Genomic DNA, 16510 nt, shown 5'->3' with positions numbered 1-16510 from the left:
TGTCCAAATGCTTGTCACATGCAGAAATCTTCTAATTTCACGGCCAGTACTTTTAGAGAATATTACTTGCTCTTGTTTTCGAATGTGTGTGTGTGGAGAGGTGAGAGGTGGACTGTGCTCTGAGAAAAGAAAGTTGTGGTGATGTGTGTATCCAGAAATATGTGCGTGGGAAAATAAACAAGCATGTGTGTGTGTGTGTTTAGGCATTCTTGTGGGAATGCATCAGGCCGGTGGAGGGGCAAGTCAAAGGAGAAAATTACCTTTGAAGTCTGCTGGGCATTTTCACAGTGTGGGCCTTGAATGTGGAATAAAATTATTTTCTTTTAACATCCGTTGCTCTGAAAGCCCTAAGCGGACATGCATTATTCTTTTTTCTGACTTGTTCTGTCAAATTATAAGCTGTTTTCTTTTGGTCTGGAAGTAGCAGAAGCCATTTCCAGTTCAATACATACTCCCTCATGGATGAGTGGGTTAATTTTTGACGTTGATCAAGGACTCTGTTAGGCTGAAATGGCTCTCTGTCAGAAACAGACCACTCGTCAAACCAGTTTTGATACTTAGGCTACAGGCTACAGCTTTATTGCCTTATGCAGAGACTATAGTGATATTTCCTTGCCATACTGTATACAGTGATATAAAGTATTCCAATGACAGTCAACTCCCAGCTGTGTGTGTGTGTATATATATATATATATATTAGTCAAACCAAAATTATTCAGACATCTTCAACATTTCTCACATTATCACAGTTTATTCACTATAGTTTAGAAAATGGTAATATAATAAAATATGACAAGAACTCAGAGTTAAATTGTGTCAGAACAAATTCATCTTGATTATGTCAGATATTTTAGGTATGTAATGAATTAGATTGAATAGCTGTAAGCTGCTAGCTGTTAAATGTAAGTGCTCAATTAGATAATACCAATTAAGGTCAACCAATTACCAATCTATGCTTAATTTTGTTTGTTATTCTGTGGTGTAACAAGGTTGCATTAGCGATTAAAGCAAAACATGGTTAGTTCAAAGTGTCTGAATATATATTTTTTAAAATTAGATTTTACTGGAAGTCCTCTGTGATGTACTTGGAATTTGAAGAATTTGGGGTATAATATGTCACGGTTAACTTTATTTTGCTATCCTCACTTACATAAGTGAACTATAGTGTCCTGCACCCACTAGTAAAAAAATAAAAATAAAATAATATCTGGTGTCTGAATAATTTTTGGTTTGACTCTATAGATATAATGACTTTTCATCTTTCCACCCTCCTGCCACCTGCTGTATATATCGCTCACTACAACACTCTTAACAGCTGTTTTTTTTTTTTAACAGGTTGAGACTTGGAAAAGGATTAGCTTAAAATGATTATATATGGAATATTAGTGCTAAAATATAAATTTTACTTTCATATTGTATTGGTTATAAACAAACTGATATTATTTGGATACTGGTATCCACCTGACTGGAGTGAGATAGGTTGGAAAATCTTTTGGAGGACTTGGATGCTTTATTTCATCTGGATTGCATGGACAATGTGGCCAAGGAAGATGGTGAGTATACAAATTATGGTGTAAAGCTTTACTGCGCCTAGCAATCACATAAATGGATATTTATGTTACAAAAAAAAAAAAAAAAAAAACGCATGGATTTGCTACTGCTATGTGAGGGACGTTTTATCACAGATGTGTGCACTTTATTTCATGTCTTCTGAACTGTTGACAACAAACACTGTCTACCACACTGAAAGGCTTGGAAGAGCAAGGACCATTTTTAATATAACTCCGACTGGATTATTCTGAAAGAAGAAAGTCACATGCACCAAGGATGCTTCGAGGGTGAGTAGAAGATGGACGAATTTCTCAGGTGAACTAACCCTTTAATGCTGTTCAGAGGTGCATAAATCCATTTACACAGCAATGATCCATATACTTAGGGACTGATGTGGGTCAGAGCTGGCATAATTTAGTATGACTTTTATGCAGCATTATGTCCCTAAACAGAATTTTGAGCAGACACAAAGCAGATTTAACCCAGTTGTGTAAAGATGCATTGAGACACTCGTTACAGCAAAATTTGCCCCAAGTATCTCATATCAGATTCACAATAACTGTGATTACGTCAAATTAATACTGTAAATCTACTTTCTGAGATTTGCTAGTTTCTGTATTAGCTGCTATGGCAACCTGGATAGTAGTTACAGAGAGTGTATTTTTTTCCTTGAAGGCTCATAGTACAGCGTGGTACTAGTACCACATGACACCCCTTCAGAAGATCTTCATCTGTTCTCCTTCCCTTTTCTCTTCTCAATGCTGTCACTTCATCTCAGTTGTTCTTCAAACCTAGAAGCACAAGTACGTAGTATGTGTGTTTTTACGTGGGTGTGTGCTGGTTTGAATGTATGCACACATGTGTAACTGCATATTTTACCCCGCCAGCTGAACCCACATAAAAATCCACAGAGGCTTTATTTTATTCTTCTTGACTGTTTTCATCCGTGCTTCGTCCCCAAAGCAATGCTCATTAGATGACATATTTGGAATAAAGACTAGCCTATTAAACACAGGAGGAAAATGAGACATTTAAATGGTATGACATGAAACGTTCATCCCATTCTATGTTCCTGTGAGAAAATAAGGGCATTGGCATAAAGTGATGGGAGGGATGTATTTAGCACTGCAGGCCTTCTGCAGTTACTACTCCTTCTCTTTCTCTCTGGATAAATATAGACCTCTTAGAACCAGCAGAGTCAGACCGTAAGGGAGGGAGAGAGAGAGAGAGAGAGAGAGAGAGAGAGAGAGAGAGAGAGAGAGCACTGTATGGGGTCTATACCAGCCTCTCTGCTTCCCAGAACTTGTTAAGGTAGCATCAGAGATCAGTAGACCATCAGTGGAGTTAATATTTAATGCCGTTTCCAGAGAATCTGTAAGTTATGTAGAGTTCCATCATATGCAATGTATTTGGAATTTGAGGCCTGCTATAGATGTAAAGATAGCAGTGCAGACTATTCTGACTAATGGGTTAGAATTTTTTTTTTTTTATTATTATTATTCTTCACTATAGCTTAAATGGAGGAAAATACTCAATGACTCCTTTGCTTTAGTCGGTTCCTAGGAGCAGATAGAAGGCTTTGTGTCCCTCTGGAAGGATTGTGCAAAACAGTGCTAATTTCGTTAATGAAGACGAAGATGAAAAATATTCATTAATTAACCTTTTTTTTCTGTGACGAAGGTGAGACGTTGTCGAGCTAAAACTAATATCTGATGATATTAAAATATGAAATACATGAAATATATGCCACGTCTTCATTAATAAGATGAGACAAGACAAGAAGAGTTTGGCCATTGACCTGATTAGCACAAATGTTTTACAAGCCCGTGGATATATCAAATACTTGAATGAGAGCAGATGCCTAAAACTTCATCACATTAACACCTGCACCTTCTCTAGTTCACCGTTAGAGGTCCTTCTCTCCTCATCAGATCCCTTTTTTAAGGGATAGTTCATCCAAAAATGAAAATCATTTACTCAGCCTAATGTTGCTCTATACCTGCATGTGTTGCTTATATCTTTTTATATCTTTTATATCTTAACATAAAATAAGATATCAAAAAAAGGCAACCACGATTACCAGCAATCTTCAAAATATCTTCTTTTATGTTCAACATAAGAAAACAGCTCATACAGGTTTGGAACGACATAAGGGTAAGTAAATGATGACAGAATTTTAATTTTTGGTTGAACTATCCCTTTAAGGCAATCATTTCCAATGTTGATAACTCAAGTACTGGTTCATCAAGCACTTGTACAGACAAAACCGATGACATTAGTAGAAAATGTGTGCACACAAAGCAGTAATATATAGTTTTAAGGATATGTTGTTTACTTTGCTGTTTAAGTATTAAATGCCAATAAACATGGCCATCCTACACTCTTCCAGAATGGCTTATTGTAGCAACCAAGTCCTTTTTGTTTTAAAATGGATAAGTAAAAGCCAGGCCAGTCAGAATGGAGCTGCAAGCTTGTTCTCTATTACTTATGTAACACTGTGTGTATATCAACGTACATAGAATTTATATTACTGAAGGGATTCAGTTCCTATTTTTAGTATTCTGTTTTTATTATTGAGTTGTGTGTTGGGTTATCGGCATTGTCTTTGAAAATAAATTTTATATTTAAAACTGTATGTATGGACAAGCTTTTTAGAGAGTGATATTGTGAGTTTATCATGTTGCACATTTAATTCAGCAAGTAGCATTCAAGTGTTTTTTTCTTTCGTTTTTTTTTTTAGGTTTGTGTGAAAACATTTGTCAGTCAAGTCAAATCAAGAAAAAAATGGTTAAAACCATATTTTTGTGTGCAGATTGTGTACAGAAGTAGTTTTGTGTCAGTATTGATCTCCTACAAGGGGCCAGCAGGCTCAAACCAAACCTTGACCCAAAACCATGGCTGATGCTACTTCTGGATCATTTGCCACATGTAAAATAGACATGAATCACATTACATTGTAGGAACAGCACCTCAGCCTTTTCAAGAATTTTTCTCAGCCATTTTCAAGAAAGCTGCTTTACGTTTACATAGACTGCCATCTAGTGGCAAGATCCATCATAAACACAAACCTGATCACAGATGCGAAGTCCTTATTACTCCTTTCTTCTATGTTTGTATTATACACGATTAAGGGAATGATATCTGGTTGAGGATACATAACACTGTAGATATTAGAGTGTGTTGCAACAATCCAGAAAGCAAACTTTAAAACTGAAATTTTGCATTGTGTATTTGTAGCACCCTGACTGGGACACATTTAACTTTGTTTTATTTTTGAGAAATAAACATTGGCCGGAAGATTGCGGGAAGAGGATACAATGGCCTTTTTCTCCAAAATATTTAGGACTTACTTGAACTTAAATTAACTGACCTAACCACCATGCAGGCCTTTTCTTGCAATGAACTTTTTATGACCAGAATAAGAGAGAGAGAGAAACTTTTCAGAGATAACAATTTATGAGTTAAAAGACTAAACAACAATTAATGAATGGATCATATCACTAAACCCTGTAAATTTACAGCATCTTTTATTGTTATTCTTTGATTTCATATTGTACTTGTTCATCATAGAAAAGAGCCAGATATGTCAGTTTTTCAAGCTGTATGTGGGATCAAATTAGTTTTTAGTGGTTTAAAAAAAAATTGCACTTGCACAATTTCTTGCAGTATTTGGTTCCATTTTGAATAGCTTCTAATGCTTTAGAAAGAGTAACCTTCCTGTGATGTTCAGTTTACATTCAGTGACACTCTCAGAACTTTTGCATACTTTGGGTGGTGCAATGTCCTCTGAGCTATTTCTCACAGGAAGCACAAGAGGAGCGTTACAGGCAACCTCATATGACTTCTGTATATCAGAGAGTGTTATTGAAAACTTTGGCTTTTAGCAGGATGTTTTAGTAGTGCTTTAATTTATATGCAGACAGATGTTTTCAAAACAAATTACAGTGGGGGCCAAAATTATTAGAACACTAGGATTTTCACTATAGCTAAAAAAATGGTTTTAAGTCTGTTATTAATTTTAAGTCAGAGATCTGATCTCATCATCATCCAGTCTGCCTGGAATGACATTCCAGACATACTGGATGATGATGAGATCAGATCTCTGTGTGGAGCGCTGGTTGTTGTCAGACTCCTTTGTGCATACAAAAATCTCACTGGGTTATGGCAAAATGAATGTTTGGAAATGTGAACTGATATTTCCATACTGACACACTACAGTAAACGACAGAAATAACTGATTTCAAATCATTCTTAGCTGGTGAAAATACCACTGTTCTTATAATTTTGTCCACCACTGTAACTCAAATTTATAAAGGAAATATGGTGTAACCAATTGAATGTGTTTGTGTTTGTAACATATAAGATGATATTCATTTTTCCTGAAAGATTTAAGATATCTTTAATAAATTAGGAATCTGGGATCATTTATATGATTCGTCAGAGCACATTATGTGTAAATGATTGTTTCATGGCATTGTGTGCATTAGAGGATTGATTCAGTTACACCATATCACATCTTTTCTCAGTTTGCAGCGGACTCTCTTTACAGTTATTCACACTCAGCTGTACAGTTGCATTTTTCTACCAGCAGGAAACATAATAAATCACCCAATGAGAATGTAAATCTAAAACTTACCCCGCCCACTGTGTCTCTCTGTGGTCAGATTCTTTAAAGGGGCGGCGCACTAACATGGCCACGTAGTTTGAGGGGTGTGTCTGTATTCACTGACGTAAGGGCATCAGCCTCTCATTTCAGCTGTCAGACCTTGGCCATGAAAAACACTGATTTCATGGATGCAACATACCAGCGGTGATAAGACTGTTTAGTTTGGAAAAAAACTAAAGGATCCCATATTCTTGCTTCTGTCATGGTCTGAGTGCACAAGTCAAATCTGAAGCATATTTCTCTATCACAAAGCCTGAATATATGGAAGGATGATGTAGTGCATTTCATGGATTTTCCCCAGACATATATTGCCGTCCAAAAGTGGCTTATGAAAATCTATTTTGGATCAGTGTGTTTGGGAAACGCAGAATACTGTCAACGAGAAAAAAATGAGAGGCAAATACGCACTTTGATGCAGATTTAAATTATAAGCTTGGAGATCCCATAATGCTTTGTTTTAGATTTAACTGGGGGTAGATGTCACTTTATTTCTGGTAAATATTTCTCAGGTTTATTTATAAATGTATCTAAAAGCCATTTCTTGTACACAGCTTGTGAGGCAAGTTGCCACAGTGGAAAGCTGCCATTAAAATGTTTATTATAAGCTTTGTATCCACATTTACAGAAAAACAACAACAACAAAAATTAAACATTTTGTTTTTGCCAGTGGTATTATAATTTCTAAATTGTATAAAATTCTATAAAATATGACAACATGTCCCAAACTAACATTTATGAAAAATATAATTGTCCTGAGAACATATTTCAATCTTTGCAAAAAAAAAAAAAAAAAAACAACACATTCAATAGTACGATGTTAACAAAATTATTTATTTATTTATGAAGAAATTCATACTTTAAGCAGCAAGGATGCTTTAAATTGATCAAAGGTGACAGTTTTACATGATTCAAAAATGATTTGAAACATAAATCTTGCTCTTTTGCTGTTATTTTGAACTTCCTATCCATCAAAGAATCCTGGGGGGAAAAAGTTTCCACAAAAATATTAAGCAGCAAATCTGTTTTCTCCACTGATAATAATAAATGTTTCTTAAGCAGCAAATCAGCTTATTAGAATGATTTCTGAAGGACCATGTGACTCTGAAAACTAGAGTAATGATGTTGAAAATTCAGCTTTGTCATCACAAGAATAAATGTAAATATATTAAAATAGAAAATATCTGTAATCTTAAAGGGATAGTTCTACCAAAAATGAAAATTCTGTCATCATTTACTTACCCTCATGTCATCCTAAACCTGCATGAGTTGTTTTCTTATATTGAACATAAAAGAAGATATTTTGAAGATTGCTGCAATCAAACAGTTGGTGTTTGCCATTGACTTTCATAGTACTTTTTTTTCCTACTATGGTAGTCAATGGCATCTTCAAAATATCTTATTTTATGTTCAACATAAGAAAGCAACAGGTTTGAAACAACATGAAGGGTGAGTAAATGATGACAATTTTCATTTTTGTGTGAACTATGCCTTTAAGTATATATGTGTATTTTTGATATAATAAATGCAGCCTTGTTCAGTATAGGAAACTGTAACAATAGTGTAAAACATGTTTTTCAATGTTTTTATGTAATGTATTTAGAAATATAACCCCATAAAAAGTGGCATTTAAAAGCAGATGAGGCTAAACGTTTTCTCAGAACTTTTCTAGGGTATTTTCTGCTAAGAAAAGGTGACTATTAAAAAAGCTCCCAACAATGATGACAATTAGAAAATAAGCAAATACTTACTCTGTTATAATAAATGTTTTTCTTTTGTGAGAATTAATTATCCTAACATGCCTTGTTTAAAATAAATGCCACCAAGTTAGTTGTTTTTTACTTTTAATTAAAATGCATTCACAAGCTTTAGTATAGCTAAAGCATCCAAACACTTTTTGGGGCCACTGTATGCACACACAGGAATTTTCTAACTATAGCCGATTGAGAGAGTGATGGACGACAAGGAAGAGGAGGAGGAGAAAGGGCTTAGTGTTTCAAGTCCTGCCCTCTGTTCTGTTTCTCCTCCTGCTCTCTGCTTGGAAAGAGGGGGAGGGAGACAGGACTCAACACTTACCACAGGAAACGGAAGAAACCGACAAACAGAAGTCATTTCAAAACCCTGGGGCCGAGTAGAAGAATCCCTCTGTGTGCATTTGCAGGGTTCTCCTCCTCCAAAACCCTTATCAGCCGCTCCTTACCTCTCCTCGTTTCTCTGTTTCTGGCAAACAGTGCCCACCCTGACCTCCAGGAGAAAGTCTTTTTCAACAAGAAGAGGAGATGCCCCCTCAGCCACAGGTGAAGAGAAGTTTCCTGGAATTCCTCAAGAGCTTTATCGGGATTGTACGGGTCCTCCAGATCCTCCTGGGAGCCGGGCTTTGGGTCACCATCGCTGCCAACAAGTATGAGGGCTCCATTCACTTTGTGCTGTTTGTGGCCGTGCTTTTCTGGCTCCTCACGTTAGCCATCTTCATCATCACGCTTCTGGACAAGCAGGACCTCGTTCCCGTCCTCGGAGGAGAACGCTGGTTGTTAAGCAATGTCATCCACGATGTTGCCGCCACTCTGCTGTATCTGTCCACCATTGGGATCATGATCTACAAAACCCAAAGGAACTCCTACTGCAACCTGGATGTCTACAAACATCACTGCTTGTACAAGGTCTACCTCACTGCCTCTGTCTTCGCCTGCCTCACCGCCGGCGTCTATCTGCTCTCCACCGTCTACGGCAGCTACAGGAAATGTCGAGGTGAGCGGACGGTCGTGTGAAAACCGACTCCATCCCTCACACCCTGCCACCGCGAGACATTTTGAAAAGCTTTTTGGAGACTAAAAAATCTCCTTTTTTATCAAAGCAGAGGGTTGATCCTCTTGCCTCAGGCTTTCAGGTTTGTTTGTTGCTTTTTATACAGTAATTTATAGAGCTTTTGTACTGCAGTCACACATAAAGTCTATTTTACACTTGTGTTTATGTTGCCGGAGCTCTATATATAAGTAGTTTGATTTTTTTGCATTGTATAACTGACAACTCAAAGAATGGTTTGTTGCTTGACGAAACCATATTCTTCATGTTTTGTTCTTTTAACTTTTTGATATGACATAGAGCGATTAAACACTAAGGCTCTGCTTCATCTCCGTGTCTTTCATCAAATGTGTACATGTGCTTGACTGTTCGACAGTCCTAGAATGAATCGCACCACATCAAAGATCTCCACTTGATCCACTTTTAAAGAGAGGAAATATTTAATGCAGATAATCATGTTCTAGAATGAAATGTAATATGTGGCTGTTAACGGTTAATAAATAAGAAAGAAATTAAGTAAATGCATCTTCATTTCTGTGTTTTGTATGATGTTTAAATAAATGGTTTCCTAATTTGCTTGGTAAATTTATGAATAGAGGCTGTAATACATTAGCCAGACCACAATATAATGTGCTATAATGTGCAGAGGTGTTGGGACAGCTGCCTGTGATCAGTTTTTATGCAGTCATGAGTTTTAGGAGAAAAACAGTGCAAGTCCAAACCGAAAATTGTGTGTGAATGTGTTTCTATATTTCAGAATGTTATGTCATAACATACAGTTCTTTGTTTAACACAGTACTGGTCAAAAGACTGGAATTATTATGTTTTTTAAAAATAAATAAGTATCTCATGTTCACCAATGCTGTATTTATTGGATGAAAAAATAAGTGAAACAGTAATATTGAGAAATGTTATTATAATTGATTATTTATCTGTTCTCTTTTTTGAAATTGTATTTTTCAGCAGTCATTACTCCAGTCTTCAGTGTCACGTGATCCTTCAGAAATGGCATAATATGCAGATTTCGTGCTCAGGAACGTTTTCTTCTTATCAATGCTGAAAATAGGTTTTGCTGGTTGATGTTTTTTGTGAAAACCATCATACACATTCACAAGTTTAGTGCAAGTAAAAATGACATTTATAATCATACAAAAAAAAATTATATTTCAAGTAGTTCATGTTCTTTTGTACTTTTTAATCAAATAACCCTGAAAAAAAATGCATCATGGTTTTCACAACAATAATATATTGTACATATTATACAACAATACTTTATATTATAACAGCAGCAGCTTTTTACTTTGATGATAATTACTTTGTGAGGAAGTTGTGGCCTAGTGGTTAGAGAGTATGATTCCTAACCCTAGGGTTGTGGGTTCGAATCTCAGTTCCGGCAATACCACGACTTGGGTGCCCTTGAGCAAGGCACTGAACTCCCACTACTCCCTGGGTGCTGCAGCATAAATGGCTGCCCACTGCTCTGTGTGTGTGCGTGCGTGCCCACTTTGGATGAGTTAAATGCAGAGCACGAATTGGGTCACCATTGGCTGAATTATACACAACAATAATAATAACTGTTATTAATAACTGAATGGCAATAACAAAAATTCTAATTTACACATTTGAATGTTTTTTGAAGGATCATGTGAATTGAGGACTGACAGCTGAAAATTCCTTCCTTATTATAAAGGCTTGGTGAGCATTCTTTTAAAAACAAACAAAAAATACAAATCCGAATATAAAACACTTCACTATTTTTTACACTGTTTTCTCATGTTTTGTCTACTACCCTGTTCCTTTAAATGGAGTTCTATGATACAGAAGAGTAGGCTATGTTCACTCTCCCTGAAGAAGGAAAAAAGTTATTAAATGGCATAAATTTCTCAATGCTGGAGGGCCAGTGTTTACACAAACTGTTGAACTAGAAAGACATTTCCTGCTGGTGAAGAGTTCTCTGGAAATGTTCTGCTCATCAGTGTCATCCTAGTCTTGAGCCAAACTTTTGTTTTGCAGCATTTAATCATATTTTTGGCATGTTTTTTTAATGTAATGTTTGTCTGAAACTAGTTGATATCACAAGAATAGGCCAATAATAATAAATAATTTTACAAATGTAATATATTTTGTAATTGCACAGCAGTGACTGCCTACAACATCATGCATGCATGCATAAATAAAAAACAAATGTGCCTTGGACACTCAGTGAACATAGTTGTTTTAGAGAGATGTATTGGAAATTGTTATTTTTATCACTCTAGCAACAGAGCAAAAGGAGGTAGACAGTGAGCCAAACAATATGAACTGAATTTATCTATTGGAAAGGGTCATTGGCACACTATATGAAATATTAAAATGGGTCTATAATGGGTCATTTACTCACTATATGAAATATTAAAAGACAAAGAATGCTTGGACACATTTGTACAACATTCACTACCAGCACTGGTTATGAAGCAAGTCTATATAAATAAATGAATGTATAGTGACTCATATTTAGCAAGAGGTAAGGTCAACAAATGACCATTCAACAGGAATTACAGTTTGGCTGTCCAGCTTGGAACCGGGAAGCAGCAGGAATTCCCTCAGGAGCTTCAAATGGGGTACAGCCTTCAGCGGAAGCACTCCGGTTCAAACATGTTGACAGAAACACATGGATGTCATTAACCAATGAAAACCATGTAACACATAACTGTATGTATGCCAAGACTTGAACTGAAATGGCTGTAAAGTCGTGACTTTGTCAAATAAACCCAAATAAAGACTGACTTCATTCTATTTTCTTATTTGCAAATCATCCAGGTGCCTCTTTCAGTGTTTTTGAAGCTGTTGGCTTTGTCTCCCTTGACTAAAGGAGTTGTTTTGTTTAAATGCTCCATGTGGGGCCCGTATTCACAGGATAAGTCATCAGAGCAGGCCTGCACATTTGGAGCGTTAACCACACGCTCTGCGCAGAGTGCTGAGACACACATTCCTGTGTGACGTGCTTCACATAATAATAATAAAAAAACTGTTTAAATCAGAACTGATTTGACAGACTAAGTATAAAAGGAAAGAAATATTATGCAAGACCTTTGAGAAAATGATAGTAAGGAAAGGGTAATATTTAATTGTGTTACAGTAAATGCCTGATGCAGTATTTTGAAGGGATCTTAAAAGCATTACTTTTTCTTTTCTGTTGCTTTTGACGTCACTGCTCGGGACAGTTGCTAGCGAAGGACCATTCGTGCTTTCATGATGTCATTTCCTCTGGTTTTGTATTTAGAAGTTGCAGGTGATTCAGAATTTCTGAACAGTGTGAAACTGCGTTTAAGGAACTAGAGCTTATTTTAATCCACCCAGAAGAAAAGGTTTTGCTGAGTGCTTGCTCTTTCATAGCTCCCATAGTTCCCATATATGTTCTATTTAAAGGGATAGTTCCCCCACAAATGGAAATTTTGTCATAATTTACTCACCCTCATGTTGATTCAAATCATAAGCATTTGTTTCTTTCTGTTAAACACACGCATTTTGAAGAATGTTGGTAACCAAACTGGTAAACACTGACTTGCATAGACTGGAAAAAATTACTTCACAAGTTGATGGCTACAATAAACTGCTTTGTTACCCATATTTTTTTTCTTCTTCTTTCCTATGAACATTATTCAATCTGTCTTCTCAAAGTCTCAAGCTGTTGCCCCCAGTTTTACAATCCATGTCATGTAATGTTCTTGTTTAGTGAGTAATCTTTTGCGCAAGTCTCGTAACTATTACTCTATCCTACAGCCTGTATCCAAGGAGACAGAATCAGATTATGGGCAAGAGGAAATGATGTCACATCCTGTTTTAGAGCAGTCTGAATTGGGGCTGTGTTCAAGCAGATTGTGGCAGAGGGCTGTGCGGCTTGTGGGTTGTGAGGCCTATTTATAGAGTTCTGGAAATACCAGGACTTCCTTTTTGCTGCCAGCCTATTGCAGATGGCAAGAATGTGTTATTAACTACTTAACTAAAACTTTGCTAATAGTAATCGGGGCAGCACAAGTGCTGCAAATACATTGATTAGGCTGAATATGTGGAGAATCCTCCTCATGTACATCAATATTTCAGCTAGTTTTACTGCGTTTTGATCCACACCTCTTGGCTCTCTGCACCGCTTTGAGAGGGAGAACAACAAACAGACGTGTCTAGTTCAATAAACACAGAGGGAGGCTTTCCGAAGCCCTTAGAAGGAAACAAGCCTTCCAGACTTTGGCATGCTTGTTATGGAAAGTGTTAAAGTCAAACAAGCCCATTTTTTTTTTTCTTCTTTAAAACAGGGCCAGACGTACTCTCACGTTCACAGAATATTTGCCCACATATGACCAATAATGTCCCTGTTGATCTAGAGTGACTGCTTTTGTCAATGGATGTAATCCAGTTTTAAATATAATAAAGTTGACATTTAGTTCATTTTAATAGTATATAACTGAAATGTTACTTTACATTTATTTTATATTAAACTTGTTTAGAATTCACTTAATTACTAACTTTTATAATAAACAGTGCATAGAAGGCACACATATTTATACTAGAAAGAATATACATAAACAACTATTTATGAGTTTATTCTCAGTTTCTAGAATTGTCTGGACTTGAAGGAAAATCCTGTGGCAGGACATGGCATTATCTGTACCTGGTTATTATGAGCCTTAAACCAGCAAATCAAGTGTGTTAATTTAGCAAAAGACAGCTGTGGTTTCCACAGAACTATTATTTTAAAGTCTCTTTTTCAACTTTTTCAACTCTTTGTGCTGATGTGTGGGCTTTTGGGTACATATTTAAGCTTTTGTCTGATGGAATGCAGCTCCAATACACAAACTTAGCTTGCAGTCATTCATTCAGAGGTGGGACTAGAATCAACATCAGGACTGAGTGTCTGGTTTCATTTTAGACTTACTGTTCCATATTGCACTGTGATAAAACCCTGTTTCTAACATTTACATTTTTCAGAGATAATGAATAAATAAGCTTTGATTGTTAGTCCCTCATTTTGCATTTTTCTACACATTTTTACATTTTGCTACACACATACACACACACATATTCACACAACATTCAAAAATGACATGACGTGAAAAATTTAACTGTATCTTGTTTTCTTCTTGGTTTTCATCATGTAAAATAATAGGATTCCTACACTAGAGGGTGACACAGGAGTGGATTTTCAAAGCTTTCCCGTCCCACTCCCGCAAAAATAAAAATAAATAATAATAATAATAATACAAATAAAATAAAAATTCCCCGTCCTGTCCCAAAACCCACAAAAAAATTAAATAAAAAAAAATAAACGGGGGAAAATCCTGTCCCGTCCCAATCATGGAAGAATGCCCCCCAATTCTTTCCACTACCGTGTTGTGTTTTTTGTTTTGTTTGTTTGTTTTTTGCTTGTTTATTTGTTTTTTGATCTCTCAGTTAGGCCTACAATAACTTTTTTTAAAACTTTTTAATAATTTATTGAACAAAGTCATTTTAAACAATGCTCTGTGTGTAGGCTATTGCACACATTAAATTTAATGTAAATCATCAACACACACGTTTTCTATTTTACTTTTTTTCATGAAAGTAGATATTTTACTCTCTATAGATTTATTTTTCATACACAGTTTCAAAGTTTCTCGTTTGAGACGGCAGAAAGCACATCCTGTTTGCTTGAATTATTTTACAGCAGCTCAACATTTCGTTGTCATTCTGAATGAACACAAATGTAGAGTCTTTGCAGGTTCGAAATATGTATTACTTTTATCTGTATGACCAGAAATGAACAAGTGAGTGCCTCCATCTGTCCTGCAGTGAGCGCGCTGTTGTTCATCTTCCACACCTCAGTAGTGCACATTTCTGTTGGTTAACATTAGATTGATCGGACATGTAAAGTTTTTACTACATACATCTTTCAGAAGAAAAGCTATATTTTTCGGTCCCCCACCCCCCAAAAGAAGTCAGCCTCTACTGTACGCACAACTATACTGAATAAATCTCCAGCAGGTGGCACTATTTGACTTTCACTCCCAAGGAGGTCTATAATATCTTGGAGAGATCCTTTATTGTTAGCCATTCATCACAGTGGCAGTAGCAACTGTTATTTACATGAATGGCGACTTTCCTCATCGAATATAGACCTCCTTGCTCTCAAGCTCTAGCCTTGACGTGAACAACTGCTTTTAAAAGCACACAACATAATTTCAAGCACTGTCCAGCATCTACATTATATGTATGTATAATGAATACTGTAAGTATATGCTGCTAGCAAAAATGTTTATTTAGTCAGAATACACAACTACTTTTGAATTGCTGTAAAAAGATGAAAAGATACATGTATAATGTATCTACTAGCAGGGTTAGTGCATGCACGAATCTGTTATATATTACATACAAAACTGGAAGGCAGCTATAGTATAGTTAATTTTGTATTTAACTGGCTGGTTTATAAATTAAAATGGTTTACATTGATGTATGAAGGTCAAGTAATCACAGGAGTTGTTGCATGTTGCACATCTTTGAATGAAATTTAGAGTTTTGAGATTGTTGTGACATTATTCAATTTTTTTTTTTTTTTTTATTTCTGTGCTAATGTGGTATAATAATATACCTAAGCCATGTATAGAACAAAAAGTATTAGTGATACCTTTACTATACATGTCAAACCAAGCGTCTTTTTTAAACATTGTAAGATTGTTTTTGATCATATTTAAAGTCTAATGAGTGTAGTCAAAATTTGACCTCTTGACCTTAAACCTCATTTGACATCATTCTACTATATCTTAGAAGTTTGTTCAAGAATATTACTTGGTTTGCTTGAAGAATCACTCCATATTTCTTAGCATTCATAAGACAAAGCCACACGAATCCAGTACATTTAAGAACAAAATACTATTTTAAATAAGAACTGGATGACTGTGATTTCTATCAGGTTAATACAATTAGGTTGTTGCCGAGAAGCTGTAATTTCTCAAGTCTTCCTCTAGGTGTCAGGATTGTCTCTTACATGAACCAGCTGCTGGCGACAGCAAAAGTCTGAGATTATCCACACACAATGTTCAGTTTGATGGATGTAGTATTTGTAGGTTTATGAGCTTTACAGGATTATAGAATGGTGGTGTTTGGCTCATCCGTGTGAGCTGTGAATGATAAGCACTGTCACACAGTAATGATTTTGAGAAGTTCAATATTTCTGCAGGTTTTCTAAGCATTGAGTCATGACGCTGGTATTGCACTTCTGCAGTAAAGATTGAAATAAATGTGTCTATTATTCACTTTTTGTAAAATATGTACATGCATTAATCAATAAAGTCTACATTTGTAATCACACAGAAAGAAAACCTTAAGTATTCTATACTTTTAATGCATATTGTCCTGACCCATGTAAACATCAAAATTGAAAACAGCTTCATTACACAACCTGTTTGTAATGCTGGTAGTGATAAACAGCACTAGAGATACAGCTGAAAGCCTCAGTATCAACAGCAAAACAGTTCCACTTTA

General features: G+C 35.9%; 1 protein-coding gene across 1 annotated transcript; it reads left to right on the top strand.

Annotated features, from left to right (window-relative positions):
- Window positions 1-8115: 8115 nt before the first annotated feature.
- Window positions 8116-9872, top strand: marveld1 (MARVEL domain containing 1). The gene has a single exon (XM_052573528.1). It carries the CDS (start codon window positions 8494-8496, stop codon window positions 8980-8982), a length of 489 nt encoding a protein of 162 aa, XP_052429488.1. The 5' UTR covers window positions 8116-8493; the 3' UTR covers window positions 8983-9872.
- The last annotated feature ends 6638 nt before the right edge of the window (window positions 9873-16510 follow it).

This window comes from Carassius gibelio, chromosome B13 (genome assembly GCF_023724105.1).
Source record: "Carassius gibelio isolate Cgi1373 ecotype wild population from Czech Republic chromosome B13, carGib1.2-hapl.c, whole genome shotgun sequence".
In the NCBI taxonomy this organism is placed as follows: domain Eukaryota; kingdom Metazoa; phylum Chordata; class Actinopteri; order Cypriniformes; family Cyprinidae; genus Carassius; species Carassius gibelio.
The sequence above is the reverse complement of the archived record's forward strand: the minus strand, read 5'-3'. Positions and strand labels throughout refer to the sequence as shown.

Excerpts from the sequence above, each read along its gene's own strand:
- marveld1 (XM_052573528.1), top strand. The coding sequence starts at position 8,494 with ATGCCCCCTCAGCCACAGGTGAAGAGAAGTTTCCTGGAATTCCTCAAG.